Here is a 21,654-nt window from a genome sequence, read left to right on the forward strand (position 1 = left end):
TCCTGAGCCCGCTCCTAAGCCCGCTCCCAAGCCCGTTCCCGTTCCGGCCCCCGAGCCCGCGAAGCCCACTGTTGTTGACACCAGCGCTGGGTCTCGCGTTAAGGTCGCTTCGGGCCTCATCGGGTTCGTTGCGGTTGCCCTCGTTGCCTACTTCTAAGCGATGACGCTATCAGTCAAACTCGAGAATAATAGTCGCACGGGCTACTGAAGACGACGCAGGGACAGCTCCGAGGCAGTTCCAGTTCATTTCCCTCGCCCATGCTTTTAATTCGATTGGCCTTGGAGGATGTTTTGCTCTTGTTCACAAAAGGAAAAATAAAACGAATATGGTCATGATGATCCATGGAGGAGCAACCGGGAGTGCAATAGACAGCCTGGATTGCTCGTCACGCTGGCTGGAGTGTAGGTTGTGCCTAGACAAGTACGAATATTATCATGGCGTTTCAGTAATTGGAGGGCCAACATGGCACCACCTTGTGAGCATGTTCATGACATTGGATTGAATGGGCGAGCATGATCATTGTGGGTTTGAATACTATCTAACAACCGGGCAGCCAAGGCACAATATCAGTGGATAATGATATATCCCCGAGCCGAGCCGCCGCCGGGCCATGACGAGCTGAGCCGGCAGATTACGCAAGTTCGGCCACCGTTTCTGGAGAAGCGGGGATTGCAGCTGATTGACGTCTTTGTCTGCGAGGAGACCCGATCATCGGCCCTAGGCTGAGCCGCTTCAGTCGCTGTGCATTGCACTGCTTATGCGTACCCATCACGACCATCTATCGTCTCGCTTGCTCGACCGAACCACGGACCCCTCTGCTGATTTAACTTGGACCCTGAAACTCACAAAACACACGACCAGCCAGCTACGCAAACTAAACTAGATCAGCGGGACAAGTTCAGAACCAGAATAGCCATCATGAAGTCTGACGCCCCCGTCCTGTACCCGAACGAGCACGTCTCAGCCGCAGTGACCTCATACTCGTCCACCCACTCGACCCCTCTCCCGAAGCACATCACCGACTACCACGCCCACATCATCGCCACGCAGCCAGAGACCTCCAACTACATGATCAGTGACTTCCAGGCCCAGAACCACATCTGGCTGGCCAAGCTCATCGGCGCCAAGCGAGGTACCCAAATTCTTTGACTCCCGCATACATGCACCCGCCCTTGAACATCTCACATCGCTGACCGATGCCATGCCGGGCTAGTCCTCGAAGTCGGCGTCTACGTCGGCTACTCATCCCTCGTCTGGTCGCATGCCGTCGGGCCCGAGGGCCATGTGACGGGCCTCGAGTTCAACCAGGCCTACGCCGACCAAGCCGTCGCCACCTTCGCCGCCAACGGCGTCACAAACGTCGACCTCCGCGTCGGCGACGCCCTGTCCACGCTCCCCGCCCTCCGACCCAGCGAGCCGTACGACCTCATCTTTATCGACGCCCAAAAGTCCGGCTACCCGGACTACCTCGATGCCATCCTCGCCGGGTCGCCCGCCAGCGGCGGCGCGCGGCTGCTGCGCCCCGGCGGCCTCATCGTCGCCGACAATGTCCTGCGCAGGGGCATCATCGCTGACGACAGCGACGAGAACCCCTGGGTCGTGCGCGAGAAAAAGGAGAGGTCCGAGTATTGGCGGTCAAGCGACGTCGACGACCTCAGACGGTACAATGACAAGGTGCATGGTGATCCGAGGCTCGATGCGTGGTTGATGCCGCTCTTTGACGGCGTCAACCTGGCGAGGCTCGTCGACTGAGTTGTTCACTGTGTGTCTCCCGTGGCTCGGGGCGTGTTTCGTTCTTTCTTGGCCGCGATGTTGGAGGGAGGCTCTCGACTTGACTTCACCGGGGGATTGCGTCCAGGGTAGTGAGTTCATGGCGCAGGCTTTCTAGAGGCAGTCTTACCTTCGCGTTGTTACATTTGACTGAATCTGCCTCGTTGGCAAAGTGTCGGCAAGTGAACATACCCGGTGTGCGTGAACATGAAGTTCAGCCTCTTTCTTGCACAGGCCTGTTGATAATTCTGAGACTGGTCCCGAACACACCAGCTTGTCGTGACCCTCTCATATCCTCACTGCAACAAGGCACCCACTCGCCGCATCTGCCTTGCAAGTACCACATTCTGCCCGTAGCTCCCGCCTCGAAACAGGCTTCTGCTCCTGAACAAAGAATACCGAGTACCGCGCTTCGGCCCGGACAGCGGGCCTTGAGTAATCGACGTGTGCGATACCCTTGGAGCTTCCGGGCTAGATCTTGGATAGACCCAAACAGCGTCCATGTGCCGGCAGACCCACGCGTAGAGACCCCCTCCAGGTCGATGCCTGTCAACGCGCTGTACGAGTACACTTTGTAGATGGTCCATTAAGGATCCAATATCTGGCGTTTCCTCTGTGCCAAGATTCTGCGCAAGAATTTTCATTTAAATCCTTAGAAAGTGACGAGCCTTGACGAAATCATCGTTATAGAGGCCTGCTTCTCCTTGTCGATATAGTAACACTTCTGTTGAACTATTGTCGAGTTTCCTCTGCCTCAAGAACTTTCCGACCGCAGGGATTTGCGAGGAAGATTTTCCTCGACTTCGCAGACGAAAGTCGTTCAAGGGCTTCGCCCACCTGCGGTGCTACACACAAGACCAGCTAACCTCCAAGGGAGTAACACAAGAAAACTGGGCTCACCTTCGAACCGAAGCCTCCAGCACGTCTTCCAGCCCCACAACTCGCGCCATGTGCGAGGCAGAGAATCTTTACTTCGTCACATGCGGCTGCTGGTCTGGCCAAGCGGTCCTCTACCAGTGTGTTAAAGGTGACCTAGCAGGCAGCATCAACTGTCCCGACTTATGCGCGTCTGGTGTGCAACGGCACCCTGGTCTCTGTCTTTGCTGTCGCCGTCGGGCCGCCCAGATGAAGGAGATGAATACATACATGCCGCTGAATATCGCTGGCAGCGAGGCCTCGCATGAGATGCTGGGAGCAGCATACCTGGCGGGCCTCATCCGGCGAATCAAGGCTGAAAGGGCCGCGTTGCGAGAGGTCCAGTGCGATCGTCGGCTCGTGGATAGGTATAGAGGAAGTTGGAGCAATTCCTCTCCTCCTTCGGCGTTCAGATCCCGGGAAGCCGGCATCTTTGCTGACCAGGCGCGGCATGTCGATGAGATGTTGCTGTCGTTTACTGACTGAAACTGGACCTTTCGAACCAGGAGCTCAAGCAACGGTGCCTTGTCTCCGCATCAACAGACTCCTGGGCTGGTGGGTCTCTTGAGCGGCCATAGTCTGGCCAGTGATGTCGGAAGTACAGCCTCAACGGCCTCGCTCAACAGAAGTGCGCGGCCACCAGACCGGTGGAAGGGTTTGCAAAGATGAAGCGAGGCCCGATGTTGGGGCATTGGAGTATGACGAATTCGACCACAACGAGGAGCTGGAAGTAAGAGGTCCTCTTCTATCGTTGTCAGGCCAGTGACCGAAGGTGACCAGTGAAACAGCCTCACGACGAAGGCTAGGCCTCGTCCATTGGGCTCCATGCCATGACGGCCCCCTCGCTTTTCTTTTCAGGTCTCTTACATGCAAGGAGCCATGATGCATCGACATGTGAGTTTTCAAAAGCATATACGAGCTCAAGGACGCCTCAAAATCTTCCCATGTTGTCTGCGAGGCAAAATGCGTGCACTCCTGTTGTCAACAGGTTTGTAAACACTGCTAGCCGGGTAGACAAAGGCGAGTAGGAACACCAGCTGCACCCTCTATGCAAATAGTAGCCAAGTACATGGCATAATGAAAACTTTGGCACAGCTGCCAGGTCCATGGTGTTGGTCACCCCACCAGGAATAGGCGCCTTCCACACAAGCCACGATCTATCCTCGATTGGTTGATCTCAGGGGCAGTCATGACGGAGCTCCAAAGGTGATGCGGGGCGTTCCCGTCCCAGATCGTACTCGGCCCTGTCTGAGGCCGGGCAGCTTTGCAATCCACTGCATTCGACGATTTTGTGCAACTGGGATTACTTGTACAATCAGAGGGGTCAGAGACGAGTACTCCTGGTTGCAGTGGTAGTAAAGGGAACGAGACGGTCTGGGACAGTTGGTTTTCACAGGTAGCCGAAGCAGGTTGTACATTAGATTGATGTATTCACAAGGGTCAATGTATGAATTGTCCGTGGGGAGCCATATGTGTGTTTAGGGTCCTGGAGCAGCTGTCGAACACCAATCTCGAACGAACATGCGCGATGGCCTGCTCCGTTGACCAAACTGTGCGACGGCACCTCATCGGCCAATTGGCAAAATCTGTGCGACTGTCTGATCATGCTGGGACAAAGCAAATCAAGATCGCCCCATCGCAGGGAAATCTTCGGCATGGGCATCAAAACGCCTATCGTGAGGCTGGAACAGTGACTGGCAGTGAGACCTGTTGACTGTGGGTTGTGTCACATCGTGAGTCTCTAGGGGGAACCAGCTGCTGCTGCTAATGGTGCAACAGCGTGGTTGGTATCCAGCAGATTGAGTGCGATCAACTCACGCACCCTGAACTAATGCAAGGGTGCCATTCAATGCGCCTTGCTGCTTGCTCTGCCAAGGGTGAGTATCGTGGAGCTCTCGCGGGTCAAACACCATCTATTTGGTGCGCTATCCAGTCTGTTCAAAGTTGATCGTCTCAACGGTGCCACTGGCAATCGTTGAGTTGCAGGGGGAAAGTAGCCAACAAGCAGTCAGGCTTGAAGACATGAGTGGGCTACCCAGGGGCACGCAACGGCCCGGGCTGATCGTGACATGCCTGATCGTGCGCAAACGATGAACGGGTTTCGTCCGTGGCCGGTGCGTTCAATCGCATGCAACGAGGCTTCATAGGGGACCAAAAACCGAAGATCGATTTCGTGTTCGAGACGAGTTGCAAGGAGGCCCTTGGATTTACGAACGGGCTGCCCCCCAATTAATTCTAGAGCCAGAGTGACGCCGTTGTCGTGTGCATATGCCAGCCTTTGTGCAGGCTTGTCGCTGACTCATGGGTAGCTATCGGCAGCTGTACCTACCCCTTATCACTGGTTCTGATCTTGTCGGATCGCAAATGAACCGTGATTTGGTAGACCCTAACCATGCTTGAAGCTATCGATTTCAGAGGGGCTGATTGCTTGCTTTGGCAATGTGGAGGGTCCGCTGGCAAAGTCCATCTAACGCACTGGCCGATGTTTCCGAGCTGGTGCCGCCGTCACCTGCATGTCTTGCTGATCTGATCACTGCTGAAGAGTACAGGCTCATCAAGCACCCGGGTGGTGCCCGTGTGACTGGGCCCGGTCCCCTCGAACGCTTAGTAGGAAAAGCAACATTGTGGTTCATATCTCTCTAAAACAAAAATAGTGGATAGGTCTGAAGGCAGCGTTCGTCAGGATGGCAGCTGACATGGGACGGAAGACAAAAACCGGAGGGATGGCGGCTCCTAGCGCAGTGCAAGCTCGAATACCACTGGGTAGACCCAACCAGCTGAAGGCTCCTCTTTGCCTGGCCGAGTAAGTCAAGCCGCCAATAGCCCGGGACATCACAACCTGGATTCACATTCGAGCGAAGACTCGGGCGCTATTTTGGCTGGTGGTTTTCGGGGAGGTGAGTTGTGGTGATTGGCGGACATCCCGTAGATGAGGTATCGCTCAGACACCACTCTGATTTGTGAATGGAGTTTATCAGACACCAGCTGATCGCCTCGGAGAATCTTTGGCACCCGGGAGCCGTGCCACAACGAGTTCATGGACAGCCAGTCCTGGTGGCTCGTTGCGATGCCTGTGGAACGAGAATGGCCGACACGGTGGCGGTGATGAAGGTTATTGTACATGTACACAGAATCGCTTCCCTCCGATTCGCATTTAGTCTTTTAAACAATAAGGCGCCTAAAGTCAGCATGGTGGAGCTCAAAAGGCGAAAAGTGATCGTTTCGATTTGCGATGAGCTTCCCTCTGAGACATGTACATGTATAGACCCGTAGATATGACCAAAAAGCCAATTCGGTGGTGTGTTGGGTTGTCTGTGCGGGATGGAGTTGGCGTGACAGGCCAAGCTTGGGCGCCATGTGGTTGGACGCCAGCTGGAGACGAGCTCCCCCAGGTTGGGAATGGCTCTGGAATGGTTCACACGCTCTCGGACGGTGGCACACCGTCTTCAGCAGCGATCTTTAGCTGTCTTTAGCTGCCTGCTTCCAGGTAGCTCCAAACGAGGTCTGCTGGGCTCGTTCGCCACGTTGGCGTACCTTCTCCAGGCAGGGTCACTCTTGTTCCTTGGTTGTCCGTTGCTATAGTAGCTGGTCGCTCTTCGGACAGACCGCACGTGTTAGACTCTGTCGACCAGGTTTTGTGTGTCGGTAGAAATGGAATCGTGCCTTGCATCGGACGCATGTAATAAGGGGATTATGGAGAAGCGGAGGCGAGGGCACCATGCCAGGTCGACCTTCATTGGGTGCTGCGCCGGCCGGTACCAGGAAGGTAAGGAGAGAGAGAGAGTTTTTAGGGAGAAGGAGGGCCGAAAGTTGGGCCCCTCCTACCCTCCTGTTGCAGCTGTCGTTGTTTGCGAAACAGCTGCGACAGCATATCCATCCCGGCAGCCAGCAGCAGCTCACAGTCTGGAAAGGCAGGAGGTACCAGCCATCCAATCCCATGCCACCCCAGCGGCCAAGCCTTGACCCTGAAGCGAGGCCAGTGGCATGTGCCGATTCGTCCAAACCTGTGCCGGTCTGCCAGTGTCCCAGTTCCCGATCGAAGCACTCAGCACCAAGCACCAAGCAGGGCAAGCACCGGCAGTCGGTCACGTTTGTCTCGCCGCTTCTTATTCCGTTGACTTTGGGGTTCATGACCTACCTCTCTGACCGTCCCTCACCGTATTGCGTTGCACCTGTGCCCGTCGTTCCCTACCAAGTCTGGCCCCAACACCATTGGGGCCAAATGTCCGCATCCCCGGCGAACCCTTTCAACAGTTGCCAGGTTCTGACCGAATCTATTGGGAACTTGCGCAGGCATCATCTCGTCTGATGATCAGACCATGCATGGCCCAGGAGGAAGGAGGAGACCCTCAACCATGCGAAACAGCAACGATGATGGAAGGGGCCCACAGCCAGAGGAACGATGCGTGCGGGCACGCGTTCGGCCACCACGACTGCCAGGCTTGCCATGCGAGACTGGAAGGGTCATCGTGGTGGGGGCTGGGGAGGGGCGACCCAAGGGAAGGAAGTCAGGAATGCCCGGACATTTTTACTCAATCACAGCAGAACTCGAAAGCCCCTGCCCACTCGAAAGCCCCCTGCCCACCCGCAAAGACAGCCCCGGTCCCTTCCCCATCTTGGTCGAGACGGGCTTGGAAGGGGGCTCCGGCGTCCAGACAGTGGGAACGCCTCCGAGATCCACACAGCCTTGGGATGCACTATTGCACCCTTCCACCTATTGTGCCTCCTTTACCTGGCAGGTCGGCAGGTCGGTAGGTAGGAAGGTACACCTGTACCTGGCGCACCTGGCGCGCTCATTGTACTAAGTATCCATGTGCACCTGCACCTGGCTCCGTTAGTGCACATATCGACTAGGGTGGGTAATATGAAATGGTCCCCTGTACTAACCCGACTTGCTCATGCCGCCCGCCTCGGTGTGTCTTGGAGAAACTTTGCTCCCAAGCTTCGTTCTTTTTGTTCTCTCGCCGTCTTCCATCCAAGGTACCTACTGTAGGCATGGTAGGCGAAGGAGACAGATGGCATTGAATCAGGCACCCGACCGGCTTTGTGCAAGCTCACGCCAGTATAGAGAGCTAGCTGGTCGCTGTCGCTGTCGTTTGTCGCCCACGGCCTGCCCTTGTCCAAGCACATCGCCGGATGTGCAAGTGGCTTCAGCGATCTGGATCCCCAAGCGTCCTCGCTCCGATTTCCCACTTGTTCACCATCCGTCCATCTATCCTTAGGTACACATCCACATCCCATCCACACCACACCGTCCCATCCATCCCCATCCTCAAACCCACACCTGCTTCCCCTTTCTCCTCCACTCCTCCAAAACCTTTCCCTCCTGATCTGCCCTTCTGCCATCCAGCCATCCAGCCACACACTCTGCTCGCCTCCAACATTTCGGTTCCCCTCTCCGACGGAGGACAGAACGGCTGGCTGCCAACTCTTTCTTTTCGTCCCGTACATCCATGAGTATTCTGCGACCCAACTGCCCGGCTTCTTGATACTTGCTTTTCTCCATCAGGCTGGTTCTCCAATGCGACATCACAGGTACGAACATTGAGCCTCATCACCCCCTCGCACGCGTGCTTGACTATCACCGTCTGCCCACCTTCAGAGCTTCAGAGCTGGAAGGCAATTCCTGCCATTCGAGCATTGCCCGCACCTCAGCGTCCTCAGGCACCTTGGCAGACCGTCACCGTCACCGCCACCGTCACCGATCAGCCCTCTCATGGCGGTCGCACAAGACATTGCTTGTCCTGCAAGACGTGATGGGCCACGCATGATTTTCTATCCTCGCTGCTTGCCTGCCTGCCTCATCCAACCTCGTTACATCAGCCCTCCCCCCCCCGTTTCAGCCCTCAAGGCTATCAACACGTTCCCTGCATGGGCAGACTGACAGACTGCCTGCCCTTTGCTTGCTCACTCCCGCTAATGCTGGCGAACCGCAGCTTCCCGTCTCCCTCTTCCAGCCGGCCTTCCACGTAGCCAATTTTTTAATATACGCAAACGGCGCAAAGCGACAAACCCTCGCCCTCCTGATAGGGCCAAGCCCGACTGACGTGCCTTCTGTCGCCAACCGACGCCCCATCAGTCCATCGATCCAACCTGCTGTCGCACCACACCAAGGAGCGATCAGCGTCCGCATACGATCCTGGTCGACCATACTTAGGAGAAGCCACGCCCACCATGGCGGCCTCTTCCACCACCGACTCGACGCTGTCGAGACCCTCCTCCATCGCTCCTCCAGCGTCTCGCCGTCTTCCCAGGTCGCGCAGCCAGAGCTTCTCAAGCGACCGCCCCTCTACCATCATGAGCCACAGCCTCATGTCCCCTCCTTTGTCCGTATCGCCAGAGGCTGCCTTCATCGCTGCCTCGGCCGCCTCTCAAATCGTGACGAATGACCATGACAGCCACGCCGACACCTGGTACGATCAGCATGGCATCGAGCCTGCCGGCGAGACAGCATTGGTTTCGCCAGGCGCACTCAAGCTCGTCAACAGCTTTCTTGACCAGCTCCTTTTCAACTTCCTTCAGGTCTCCCGAGCCACTACCTTGACAGCCCTTCGCCCTGCCGTGTCTGAAGTCTTGAAGCCCAAGCTTGCAAAAGACGCCATCAACAATGCCGACGAAGAGCTGCGAGAATATCTTGGGGGAGCCGATGAGGATGAGTTTGCGGCACCGCGAGACACACACTCGCTTCGAGATTGGGACCTCGAACTGGTGTGGAAGCGGACTCGTCTGAGATGTATGGTATACTCATCACTGGGTGACATGGAAGAGGAGGATGAGGACTTTTACACGGAACAAGAGAACCTGGAGCCCGGTGCCGAGGAGCAAGGCTCCGAAATCATTTCGCCCGCCGTCGCCATCTTCTTGACGTCGATCCTCGAGTTCATGGGCGAGGCGGCACTCGTGCTAGCGGGCCAGGCCGCTTACCACCGTATGCGCACCAACTTTGAGAGGTCTCTGAAAGATGGGTCCAAGAGTCACAACGACATTGCCGATCGAATCGTGGTCGAGGAACTCGACATGGAACGTGTGGCTTTGGACAGGACACTCGGTCGCCTGTGGAGGGCTTGGAAGAAGAGAATCCGTTCTCCCATTCCAGACACCCCTCGGCGCTTTTCTCAGAGTTCCAGGGGCCACTTCCGACAGGGAAGCAGCCCTAGTGAGACAGCACGTGCTCTAGACAGGACAGAAGAGACGGAATCCGGGTTTAAGGAGAAGGCACTGGAGGAGAAAGAACCGGCAATGGACCGGGTCGAAGAGTTTGTCAAGGCGTCTGCCATACCCTTACCGGTTGGCGACCATGACATTGACGAGATTGAGGTACCTGGCCTCATTTCGTACAGTGACGACGAAGGCGATGGAGACGAAGAAGACGATGACAATGAGCGCCGCGCGCCACGCCCGAAGAGCATGATGATTTTCTCGCAGCTCTTCACTAATGCACTCCCCAGCCCAACTTGGTCTCAACCTCGGACACCACTGAGCCCTATCCCCTCGAGCCGCAAGAGGTCAAACTCTCTGCCCACGCCATCACCATCACCTTATGACTTGCCTGCTGCCAAGCGCCCCAAGGTCGAGGCTTTTCCCAGTAAAATTGCCGACGAAGTGGACGTCGACTCCGCCAAAGCAATTTCCACAGAAATCATCACAGAGGCGGTCGAGTCAACAGAGGGCCCCGCACTTGCCGCTCAGCCGCTCACTGAAGATTCACCCATATCTCCAGGCATTTCTGATGACTCGGCCGAAGCCGCTGCGGAGCATCAAAACGATCAGGCGAGCACATCGGAAGCGGTTCAAGAGTCTATCTCGGTGGGCCAGGAACAAGCCCCCCCAGAATTTGGGCGGAGGAGCTCCAAGCGCATGTCTCGCATCATCGGCAGTACCGCCGTTGCCAGCACTGCTGTTGCTGCCGCTGCCACGGCCGCTGTTACCACGAGTGCTACTGCAGAGAAGCCTGTGCAACAACAACAGTCAACCAGGGCCCAGGACGCGTCTGACGGTGAAACCGACGAGGTGGAGGACTTTACTGAAGAACCGCAAATACTTACCTCAGCGCGAGTGTCCTTTGCTGGCCGCAGCTCTCCCTCCGTTTCCGACTCCAGTAAAGTGCCGTCAATCAATACCAACATTCCTCAGAGGACCTCAAGTGTGCACTCGGCCCGCGTCATAGACGTCGTAGGCCCAAAAAGCCCCATCGGTCGCTCGAGAACGCCTTCGGCTGAAGGATCTGAGCGCATAAGGCCGACAAGCTTATCGCGAAGGAGCAGCGTACACACACCTCCTATTGTTGAAGAAAAACCAAGACCGGCTCCGATCGACACGCTTATGCGCAACGCCGGCCCTGCGCCAGGAACCCGGTCACCAGCTGAGAGACTCACGCGGAGACAAGGCACGAACCTTTCAATTTCTGAGGCTGAGGAGGAGCCTGATTACGTACCAAATCGCGATGGGACACCGATGACTCTGGCATCGAGGTATGCACCTCAGACACCGAATGAGCTCCAGACCCAGTTTGAGGAATCAGACCAGCCCATTTTTGGGTCTGCAGTTCGACAGCCAGGGTCTCCTCGGCAAGAACACCATCCTGCAACAACCAAAGTCACGATCCTGAGCACAACGGACTCGTCAAATGCCTTTGAAACCTCCAAAGCGCCATCCCCACCTCGCAAATCGCCTGGCCTGCCCCGTAGCCAGACGGACCGAAGCCGTGAGGAGCCATATTCCGCATCAAACGGACACACGACCAGCATTGGTGTCGTGTCAGTCGAGCGCCAATCTCCTGGCCGCGATTCGCCTGAGCGTGCGCGACAGATTCACACCTCTGGCTCGTCAGGCTCGTCCAATGCTGGCAAGATCAGGCCACTGAGGACCTCGGAAGAGAGCAAAGGATCGCCTCGTGTCGAAAACGTCGCTCGCAATTTCGAGGAGCTCATACAGAGCGACCAGACCATACAGTACACTCTAACGCCAGAGAACATGCGCGATGTCAAGGTAAGTCCCGGGCTCTCTTCAACATACAGCACTGTAATACTGATTTGAAGCAGCCGTCCCGGTCAGCTCAGAACAGCCCAGTCGCGGGTCCTAAGTCGAGAAGAAGCGAAGACGTGCGCGTAGCTGACCGCGAGCGATCTCACCCCAGCTCCAATACGGCTGTCAAGCGGTCGGGGTCTACCAGTCGTGCAACCGGATTGAACTCTCACCCTGTCAGCGAGCCCAAGCCCAACGCCAAACCCACTGGGTACATCCCCAGAGCGCCGCCAAATGCCAGTACCAATCGGTCCAAGTCTGGCGGCCCTCAAGCCAGGGATGCTCGTGTCCCACGCGAGTCCATGATCGACTTTGCCGACTTCATTCGCAGTACTGGCCCCACGGGCGAGAACGGCCCTGCCCCCCTCCGCAACGGAAATGGACAAGTACCATCAGTCAAGAACAGCATCGACAGTAGACGGGTGTCGTCGAACAGCAACCGGCCCCGTCTCCAAGCTCGCGATGCGGCTGTGGACAGCCGGGAGGACAATTCTGATCTCATTGACTTCATCCGTCGGGGTCCCCCAAGCTCGCACAACAATCCTCGCATCCCACGCCATGTGGCTCCCTTCCGCAGTACCATGGACTCAGACCAGATGACAGGCGCCATCGGCGGCAAGGCCATCGACGCCAGTTTGCCCAATATCCGATACAGCCAAGCCTCGACAAATGTGACTGATGTCACGATGCCTTCGGTTCAGTCATCTGTGAACTCTCAAAGTGCTCTTATCAAAAACAATAGGCAGAATGATGTCATTGACGAAGAGGATTTTATGCCCAAGCGCACTCAGCGGCGTGTCAAGGATCCCTACGCCATTGACTTCAGCGATGAAGAGGATGAGGACGACCTCGATGGACCCCCGAGGCCGCCCCAGAAGCAGGAGGAAAGCCTGGCGGATTTCTTGAGAAACTACCAGCCGCCCCCCGAACCAGTTGCTCAGACACCGCTCGCGAACAGACCAAAAAAGAAGGCCAGCGCGCCAAGTCTCATTGGTCGCTTTACGCGTGGTATCAACCACGGTTCTCAGTCTCAAGCTGCAACCAACGGCGGGGCTCAAGCAAGTTTGGCGGAGTCGAGGTCGTCCAGCAGCCGACAGGCTGGTGGTGCCCTCGGCCACACTCCCATCCAGGTCAGCATGCCTCCGGGTTACGACCAATACGGACCCATCGACGGTACTCGCCGGCCTGCCACTCAGTCCAGTGGGCGCGTGCCGATGAAGAAATACGAACCGCGCGAGGCATCGTCCGCGGTGACCCGCACTAGCGACCTTGCCAGCTTCCTGCGGGACTCAGAGCCGCCGCCGCAATCGAATCCCCCAAGTCTCTACTCCACCCAAGAGCAATCATCTTCGAGCAGTGGCTTCTCCAAGATGTTCGGTCGTCGCAAGAAGTCCAGCATGACTTGATCTAGTTTTACATGGAACGGTTCCCAAACGGTTCCCGCTCCACGCGATGACGATGCATTTATCTCCCCATTGACGAATCACGTACATTCCGCTCGCCACACCAACCCCTGCCTTATCCGAAAGGCCCTTCAACTGCATATATCTTGTTCTTTTACTTTTGGGCTACCAGAGATATCCGCCATTTATTCTTCATCAAAGATGAAGGATACACACACTCTTCGCATAATCATGCCACCTGCACTCACGCATTGTACCCCTATCACGAATCCTCGATACCACCGGACGCAAGGGCATTTCTCGTTTTTTTTTTGATTGATTGGAAAGGGAGGGAGGGGCAGCCGTAGCTGTGGCAGTTGTACGCGTCATGCTCAATAGTAGGCCTTGTCGGGAAGTCCTCTCTGCTTGCAGGAGGTACAGACAACGGTTCCGAAATTTAACCTTTCATCACAAGTCGCAATTGGCTGAATTGAGCTTGTGATTGCCGTCATGTGAACAATTGTTGATGTGCCTTCCGATGGGTTTTGGCGTTGCTCGGATGACTTCAACGCAGGCAAGAGCGCTGTGTTCTGTCACCAAGTCGCTGGATCAACTTACATAACCGGTCCCGTGCTTCTTGGTCTGCTGGCTGGATGACCTCGGTGCACCATCAACCCGAGCCCTGTAAACGACGAGGCATCTCATGGGGTCACACGTCGTGCGAGTCAAGGTAGGTAGAAGGTATTGAGGTACTCGAGGCCTATCCACAGAAAGGAGGCCTGGGCCTTTGTGTGCCACCATTGTCCCAACGCCCCTCCTACCATTGTCGTGCCTGGCTTCTCCCGTGCCCTTGGCTCCTTCCTGGATTTCGATCGTCACATCTCCACAAGGACAACTGGTTGTTCTCAAGTCTCGCCCCCGAGAGTATCCGCACCCAAATGTACCATGCTGCTCGACTGGTGTAAGCTCACGTCAGATACGAGCCGTCGCCGGCAAGACTAGAACCAGTCTGTTCACCAGTCGTTACCACCGCCACCAGCAGTGGCAGTCTGCCACATTGGACCTTGATCGGCACTAGCTTTGTCGTCAAACCCGCCAGAGCCGCCAAAGTCGTTGGAAGCGGGCAGGTCGCCGCCGCCGCCGCTAGCATTGTGGCCCTGGGCATCCTCATCGACATGGGGGTTGGTGCAATTGTACTTTTTGTGGCCCATCTCACCGCAGTTGAGGCACTTGACGCGAGAGACTGACTGGTTAGCAAAGGGGCAAAGGAATGAAACCGAGAGTTTGGACTTACTGTCCTGGGGCTTGGGGCACTCGCGGCCTGTGTGGCCATACTCGTCGCAGTTGCGGCACTGCATGCGACGAGGCTCGGGGCATTCCTTGGCAATATGACCCTCCTGATCGCAGTTGCGGCAAGTACGACTGCCGCCTTGAGGACAATCACGCGAGAAGTGGCCCACTGAGATATCGGTCAGAATCAAACGGCATGTGATATAGGATGAGGTTGGAGGAGGGACTTACTCTCATGGCACTTGTTGCACTCAACGCCGTCAGCATTGCGAGGCTCGGTGCAGTCAGCTGCCTTGTGGCCAGGCTGATTGCAATTCTTGCAAGCGAACTTGTCTTTGCGAGGGACCGGACCTGCGATGATGTGAGCGGATATTTGTTCATGGGTTGGAAAGAGAACCCACAGTCTCGGACGCGATGACCGTCTTCATCACAGTTGTAGCAGCGAATGCTGACTTTTTCGATCTCCTGTCGGTCAGCTGTGCAGTTCTTTGAGATGTGGCCCAGCTCCTTGCAGTTGGTGCAGCGAGGCTTGCCAGTAGGGGCGGGTTCGCCGGCGTTGGCGAGGCGCTCCAGGTTTTCCTCCTTGTCCTTGGGCCAGGTCTCACGCTCACGCTCGCGCTCAGGCTTTGGCGAGAAGCGGAAAGAGACAGTGTACTCCTTTCCGAGGTTGCCCTGAAGGTCCATATTGGTCATGGTGTCGAGGAGATGCTCGCGCTTGGTGGCGATGCAGTAAACATTCATGTCCTGGGCGCGAAACGCTTCCTCGAGATCCAAGTAAGTGGTTTCAGGGTGATGCTTCATGTACTTGCGGAGCTCTTCCTTGAAATCGAAGACGTCGCGCTCTTCAACTGCATCTTGCATGGCCGTCCAGGCCTCATCAGAGGTGACATCCTCGACGCCACTGTAGTCGATCTTGCGAGGATTGTTGCACTCGGACACGAGGTGACCTAGAACGAACCTGTTAAAGCAGGAAACCCGATTTGTGATGAGAGAGACTGACCTTCCTGCTGGCAGTTGCGGCAGACTTCTGCGGGCTTGTTAGGGCAATCACGGCGCATGTGTCCCTCCTCGTTGCAGAAGTTGCAAACCATAGGAGGAAGAGAGGGACATTCACGGCGCATATGACCGGGCTCGCCGCAATTGTTGCAGGTGCGGTCACCGCCGTCACCGCCATCACCACCACCATGGCCGCCATACCGGGCAGCCGCGTCGCCCATGTCATCAGCAGGACCGGGAGCACCGTTGCCCCACTCGTCGTTGGAAGCCATCTTGACAGGAGTGTTGTGAAGATGAGGGGATGCAGGCAGGTAATCGAGCTCGGTTGACTTGTAGGACTTGACGGAGCTGATACTGTCGAAGGACCTGACAGAGGCGATGGAGACTGATTGTTGCTGGTCAGCAGGTATTCTGGTGCGAGGAACTCGGGCAAGGAGCAAAAAGATGCAAGAAGCAAAACAAAGACCAAGAAAGCACTATTTGTAGGAGAGAGTGAGAGGCAAGAGCAGCTTAGCCGCGACTTGTCAAGGAGGAAAGAACAGCCCGGGCGTGCCTGCAAGATGCCACAAAGGAAGATGCAGTCGAGAGCAGGGAAAGAGATGCGGCAGGCCGCCCGTGGGGAACCATGATGTGCTTACCCTTGTCCCAATCGTCGTCGTCTTGATAGAAGTCGGACAGCTCGTAGCCTGTTTCAACAGCGTGAGTCAGCGACCTTGAGCTTCGACCATGAGGCTTCTTCTGGCCCGGAAACTCGGGTATCCAATCCCCTATATGGGAAGCCAATGCCAGCTTTGCGACAGCAAAAGCCATGGTTTGTAGATCTGTAACGAGGAGCCTCGCGTCTCTTCGGCAAAGCAATAATGAAGCGAACAAGCTGGTTGTTTTCCGAAGCGAGTTCGAGTTTTGGGGATAGAGTTGGTGGTCATGAAGGCAGAGAACTCGGGCGGTTGGGGTACACCCGCTGCTGGGGAAGCAAGAAGGAAAGGGCCGTTTTTGGTTGTGTTGAATGTGCGGCCGGGGCGAGACGCGCCGCCTGCGCAGGAGGGCCAAACATCGACTCAAGGGGACTTACCGGCTATGCAGCGTAAGGGGCCTACTAGTAGGTGTGTTGACGGACTGCTGGCGATGGGATGATGGACAACGCGATCTGCGGAGGCAAGTCGAGTTGCTGTCAGATATCGAGACAAGGGAGTTGAAGAAGTAGAGAATGGAGGATCTCAATTTGGAGTAGGAAAGACTATCAATTGTTCAAGCTTTACAGATCACTCAGGCAACGATATTTCAAGGCCGCCCCAGGGGGAATCAGCCCGCTGCCTTGCCGGCTGCAACACTGCACGCACGATGCCTTGCGACTGAGGGCATCGCGGCCTCACTAGGCACACACAAGCAATTTCAAAGACGCATAAAAGAGAGCGCCCCGTCTAAAGGCTGTTTTGAGGGTCATAGTGTATCCAATTCGAAGACAAATACCGCCATAACCAATGCAATATTCACCAGAGCCCTTTGCGAGCCGCATGTTCACTGTGCAGCGCGTGAATGTTGGTCTACCAGCGTGAATGTTGGTCTACCAGCACGACAACCATCTCAACATGGCCCTCATACCCAGACTAGGACCATATCTAGTGTTTGGTCATGAAAAACAAAGAGGCCGAAGCAAATGCGCATTGTGGAAACGTTGGCGAAGGGGGACGCTGATGCGCAAGCTTCATGGCTTCTTCACTCACGGGCTTGAGATGCTGCAGGGTTTGCGATAGGCAATCTATTACAAGAGGCTTCACAGACATAATTACATTGCTTTGTGCAATGCTTCAGGCCTGCTTTCCATCGCAGCATGATAGCTGCCATCAGAAGTACTGGTACGAGGATGCCTGAGGGCAGCACACCATGAAGCAATACTCATCAGAGATCAATCGACGGGCTGGTGTCAAAACCAAAAGCCATGCAAAATTAACAAGATGTGTATATGTGACACGAGCAAAGAAGAGACAACACCCAGTAGATTGATGTCAGATGGACAGGTCATTATTCCCTGTGAACACCTTCAGGAGGCATGTCGTTGGCTGGTTAGTCAGCGCCTGCCCCTCCCCCTCCCCCTCGGTGAGGTGACAGAAAACAGCGAGGGTGGGGGGCATCCTGCGGAGACGAAGGCCCACCTCGCATCGGAGCCCCCTCATCAACAGGAACAGACAACAGCACTGAAGTCTGCATCAGCACCCCTCCGCCCGAATCAGATCCCTGCTCTTTGGCCATCCTCACCCCAGGGGATTTTGATCATGACGACCTCGACCATCCCAGAAGCCTCAGAGATTGCTACGCTCATCCAAGCGACCGCACACTTTGATCCGCGTATGGGTGCCCTGCTTCAGACCACCAATGGCCCGGTAGGGAAACTCGGCGGAAAGCTTCTCGAGCTATTTGCCTAGGCACCTACAGCACGTTGAGACGTCCATACTCAGCAATCACCTTCCCTTGTCCTGCTGCAGCTCTAGTGGGGGTCCTACCACGACACCACACCCGACTCGGCTCGCCGATCCCCGGTGATGTGGCCATGGATGCTGCTGCTGCTACATGTACTTACCCGTCGGCTGAGATGGCGACACTTGCATGGACTGCCTTCAAGTATATAATCAGTGACGTTTCCTCGATGATGGCTTCTCGCCATGGCTCCCCCCTTCCGCACGACTCGTCCAAATTATCCGGACCCCGCCCCCCTCTCCCCCCTCACAGAAGCAGACCACAGGGCCCCCTCCCCAACACGATCACACAATGTCGAAGCCTGACGATCTTCCCGCCATGGAGTACCGCTTCCTGGGCCGCTCTGGTCTCCAGGTTAGCGCCATCAGTCTGGGTGGATGTGAGTCACGCCGAATTTCCAGACGCGGTTTCCGGGGCCATGCTGATTCCAGGATGCAGGGTTGACCTATGGTGGCCATGTCGACAAGGGTGAGTGATTGATGTGCGGCAGACGGCCTGCCCGCTCGACTCGACGTCGCCCGATGCTCGTTGCTGACATGTTTCTCTGCAGAGGGCACCTTCAAGTGCATGAAGGCCGCCTATGACTGCGGCGTCAACTTTTTCGACACGGCCGAGGGCTATGCCGAGGGCGAGAGCGAGAAGGTCATGGGTGAGGCCATCAAGAAGTACGGCTGGAAGAGGAACGACCTTGTCATCTCTACCAAGATCTACTGGGGTGGTGCGTTTGGCGACAATGTCGTGAACAACAAGGGCCTCTCCCGCAAGCACATTATCGAGGGTCTCGACGCCTCTCTGGCGAGGCTCGACCTTCCCTATGTCGACCTCGTCTACGCCCACCGGTGGGTCTCCCCTTTCCAGCCTCCTCCTCTGCACAGATCCGTCCACGCCCGCAATCATCTGATCAATCCTACTGACGACCAAGTGCAGTCCCGACCGTCACACGCCCATGGAAGAGACGGTGCGCGCCTTCAACCACGTCATCAACGAAGGCAAGGCCCTCTACTGGGGCACCTCGGAGTGGTCGGCCGACGAGATCGCCCAGGCCTGGCGCTACGCTGACAAGCTCAACCTCATCGGCCCCGTCATGGAGCAGCCGGCCTACAACGCGCTCGACCGCAAGAAGGTCGAGCTCGACTTTGTGCACCTCTACCGCGAGGTCGGCCTCGGCCTCACCGTCTTCTCCCCGATGCGTCAGGGCATCCTCTCGGGCAAGTACAAGAACGGCATCCCCGACGACTCGCGCTTCGCGCAAAAGGACGTCGGCTTCATCGGCGACTACTGGAAAAAGGAGAACGCAAAGGCCGAGTTCCAGGCCCTCGTCGACAAGGCCAACGGCCTCGCGCCCATTGCCGAGCGCCTCGGCATCAAGCAGAGCACCCTCGCCCTCGCCTGGGTGCTCAAGAACCCCAACGTCAGCTCGGCCATTATTGGCGCCAGCGGCGCCGAGCAGGTCTACGAGAACATTCGCGCCATCAGCGCGCAAGAGAAGCTGACGCCCGAGGTCCTGGAGGAGATGGAGAAGGTGCTGCAGAACAAGCCAGCCGCCATCACGCCGCGGTTCTGATTCTCCGGCTTTGGAGGTGCGGAGTAGCAGCAAAGGACAGAGGGACGGGTTGATATACAAAACAGCGTCAAAAGCCAATCACTTTCACTTCACCTTTCTTCAATCTTGCTCGGTCCTCATCTCTCGCCCTTTTTTTTTTCCTTTTCATGCGTGTGTCATTTTGTGCCGGTGATCAGTGGCCCCTGGCCTTCGATCTCGTCAGGTTGATGGCGTTTTTGTAGTAACCCGCCGTGCCTCCGTACTTCTCGACAATCTGCCTGGCATCGATGTCCGCCGCCGGCGTCGTCCTCGTTCGTCCCAAGAGGGCCGTGTTCCTCGTGCTCGGAATCCGCAGCATCTCCGTCTCGACCTTCCAGCCACAGTCCTCGGCAATCCGCGACACCCAGTCGACGAGCGACGAAAAGGCTGACGCCGACTTTGTCTTGTCGCGCGGCGGCGCGGCGCGGTACTTTGCGCCGCCGAGGTCGTGGCTGCAGCACGGTATGGCGATGAAGGGCGACGCCGACAGGGCGGCGAGGATGGGCGTCCAGGGCGTCAGCTCGTCGGCGTGGTTCGAGATGATGAAGGTGCCCTTGGGGAAGGTGCCGTCGTGGAGGAGCAAGCGGTCCTCCTCCGCGACGATGCCGTCGTCGTCGGTGGGGGCCGCGAGGTCGGGCAGCAGCACAAGCCTCTTGAGGACGTCGGCCGGCGGCGCGTCGGCCGTGGTGGTCGTGGGCTTGCCGTACGTGGCCCACGACTTGCGCTCCCGCGCGTCGAACCCCCAGCCGGCGTAGCCCTCGAGCAGGAGAATGTGCACGAGCAGGCCGTTGCCGCAGCCGATGTCGACAAAGCCGGGGAAGGGCTGGTCTCGGTACATGTCGGCCCACAGCTCGATGAGGAAGGCGGCGATGCCGAGATCCTCAAAGACGTGCTTCAGGGGGTCGGTCACCTCGGCCCAGGTGCTCACGAGACGGGCGGCGTGCTTGAGCTTGAGGGCGGAGTAGCGGTCCTGGAAGCGTGCCTGGGGGATGACGACGTCGTGGTGGACCTTCTTCACGTAGCCGGCCGCCTGTCCCTGGCCGTGCTTGTGGAGGACGGAAAGGAGCATGCGGGCTGTGCGCTTCAGCTTCTCGGGGTCCGTCTCCGGGTCGATGCCGTGCTCGCCGGGTGGGAAGTGCCAGTAGTGGATAGAGATGGTACCGCGGGCCTCGTCGGCGTCCCACTCGTGGAGCTGGGCGATGCCGCGGACCTTGGGATGATAGAAGGGCATGTCGTCGGCGGAGGACTCGTGCGGGAGGTACAGGACGACGGTGCGGGTCTTGGGACCGTCGACCTGCTGAAGGAAGAGGCATGTCTGGTCGAGAGGATTGTCGCGGCGGGGGTTCCTTGGCACGAGGCGGCGGACGAGGGCGCGTTCTGTGTGATAGCCGCCAAGGTGTACGATCTGAGGTTGGTGCTCCGCTCCCGGGATTGCATCATCGCCCGTGTCGTGCAGGATGTCTGCACGGAACAGCCATTTCGTGTTGACATTGGGGTTCTTGATCATGTTCATCATGACTTCGTTGAAGAAGTCTGTGTTGAAGGAGCAGTCATGCTGGTAGACGGGCTCCCAGGAGGCACCCGACTCATCCTTGAAGAGGGAGTCTATACCGGCGGCAGTGTAGCCATCCGGTTCGAAAACGGGCATGATTATGTTGAGGCAGGGTATGCCTGACGTTGGTGAGACAGGACTCGGGACGCACAACCAGGTGCCTTGGACATCCCACGACGAGACACAATGGCCGTCGTGAGGGCGGCGTTTGCCAGTGTTGGTGGGGTGAAATATAGATAACGGATAAGGGAGGAGAAATGCACAAATTTGTGCCATGCACAGGCGGAGCTCGCGCGACGTGTCAGGCTCACCGCGTCGGGGTTTAACCGCGTCGGGGTTTAACCGCGTCGGGTTAGGGTACGTAGGTCGGTACTTGGTACTTGTGCGTTGTTCGCCATTTGTTTACTTTCAGGTGGGGCCGCCCTAGCAACGAGCCCGAGGAAGTGGCCTCGTCCAAAATACACAGGTACACGCCATGGACCAACAAAGACAGCCTACCTCTCTACCTAGCAATCCTGTACATTATGCATGCCCTTCATCGAGACACCCCTGATACCAACATTGTCGACGAATGCGCCCATCTCCACTCGGCCACAAAGTCATCTCCAGCATCCTCTATGCCCATGGTTTCATGATCACACCTCTCCAGCAACACCACTCACCCCCA

At 56.9% G+C, this 21,654-nt stretch overlaps 5 protein-coding genes across 5 annotated transcripts; 3 read left to right on the plus strand and 2 right to left on the minus strand.

Moving 5' to 3' along the window:
* Nucleotides 1-919: 919 nt before the first annotated feature.
* D7B24_004384 (uncharacterized protein) lies at nt 920-1,753 on the plus strand (the record flags this gene model as incomplete). The annotated part of the gene is made up of 2 exons (XM_028638555.1): nt 920-1,133; nt 1,215-1,753. The coding sequence occupies 2 exons, from the start codon at nt 920-922 to the stop codon at nt 1,751-1,753; spliced, it is 753 nt and encodes a 250-aa protein (XP_028490268.1).
* Nucleotides 1,754-8,860: 7,107 nt separating this feature from the next.
* On the plus strand, nt 8,861-13,116 carry D7B24_004385 (uncharacterized protein; the record flags this gene model as incomplete). Its single annotated transcript, XM_028638556.1, has 2 exons — nt 8,861-11,674; nt 11,728-13,116. The coding sequence occupies 2 exons, from the start codon at nt 8,861-8,863 to the stop codon at nt 13,114-13,116; spliced, it is 4,203 nt and encodes a 1,400-aa protein (XP_028490269.1).
* Nucleotides 13,117-14,105: 989 nt separating this feature from the next.
* D7B24_004386 (uncharacterized protein) lies at nt 14,106-16,188 on the minus strand (the record flags this gene model as incomplete). Its single annotated transcript, XM_028638557.1, has 5 exons — nt 14,106-14,551; nt 14,614-14,733; nt 14,784-15,329; nt 15,383-15,763; nt 16,017-16,188. 5 exons carry the CDS (start codon nt 16,186-16,188, stop codon nt 14,106-14,108), a joined length of 1,665 nt encoding a protein of 554 aa, XP_028490270.1.
* Nucleotides 16,189-18,144: 1,956 nt separating this feature from the next.
* D7B24_004387 (uncharacterized protein) lies at nt 18,145-19,417 on the plus strand (the record flags this gene model as incomplete). Its single annotated transcript, XM_028638558.1, has 4 exons — nt 18,145-18,232; nt 18,292-18,321; nt 18,404-18,692; nt 18,781-19,417. The coding sequence occupies 4 exons, from the start codon at nt 18,145-18,147 to the stop codon at nt 19,415-19,417; spliced, it is 1,044 nt and encodes a 347-aa protein (XP_028490271.1).
* A 172-nt stretch (nt 19,418-19,589) lies between these two features.
* Nucleotides 19,590-21,083, minus strand: TRM44 (tRNA(Ser) Um(44) 2'-O-methyltransferase; the record flags this gene model as incomplete). Its single annotated transcript, XM_028638559.1, has 1 exon — nt 19,590-21,083. One exon carries the CDS (start codon nt 21,081-21,083, stop codon nt 19,590-19,592), a length of 1,494 nt encoding a protein of 497 aa, XP_028490272.1.
* Nucleotides 21,084-21,654: the final 571 nt, after the last annotated feature.

This window comes from Verticillium nonalfalfae (assembly GCF_003724135.2).
Source record: "Verticillium nonalfalfae strain VnAa140/NRRL 66861 chromosome Unknown scaffold_241, whole genome shotgun sequence".
NCBI lineage: Eukaryota > Fungi > Ascomycota > Sordariomycetes > Glomerellales > Plectosphaerellaceae > Verticillium > Verticillium nonalfalfae.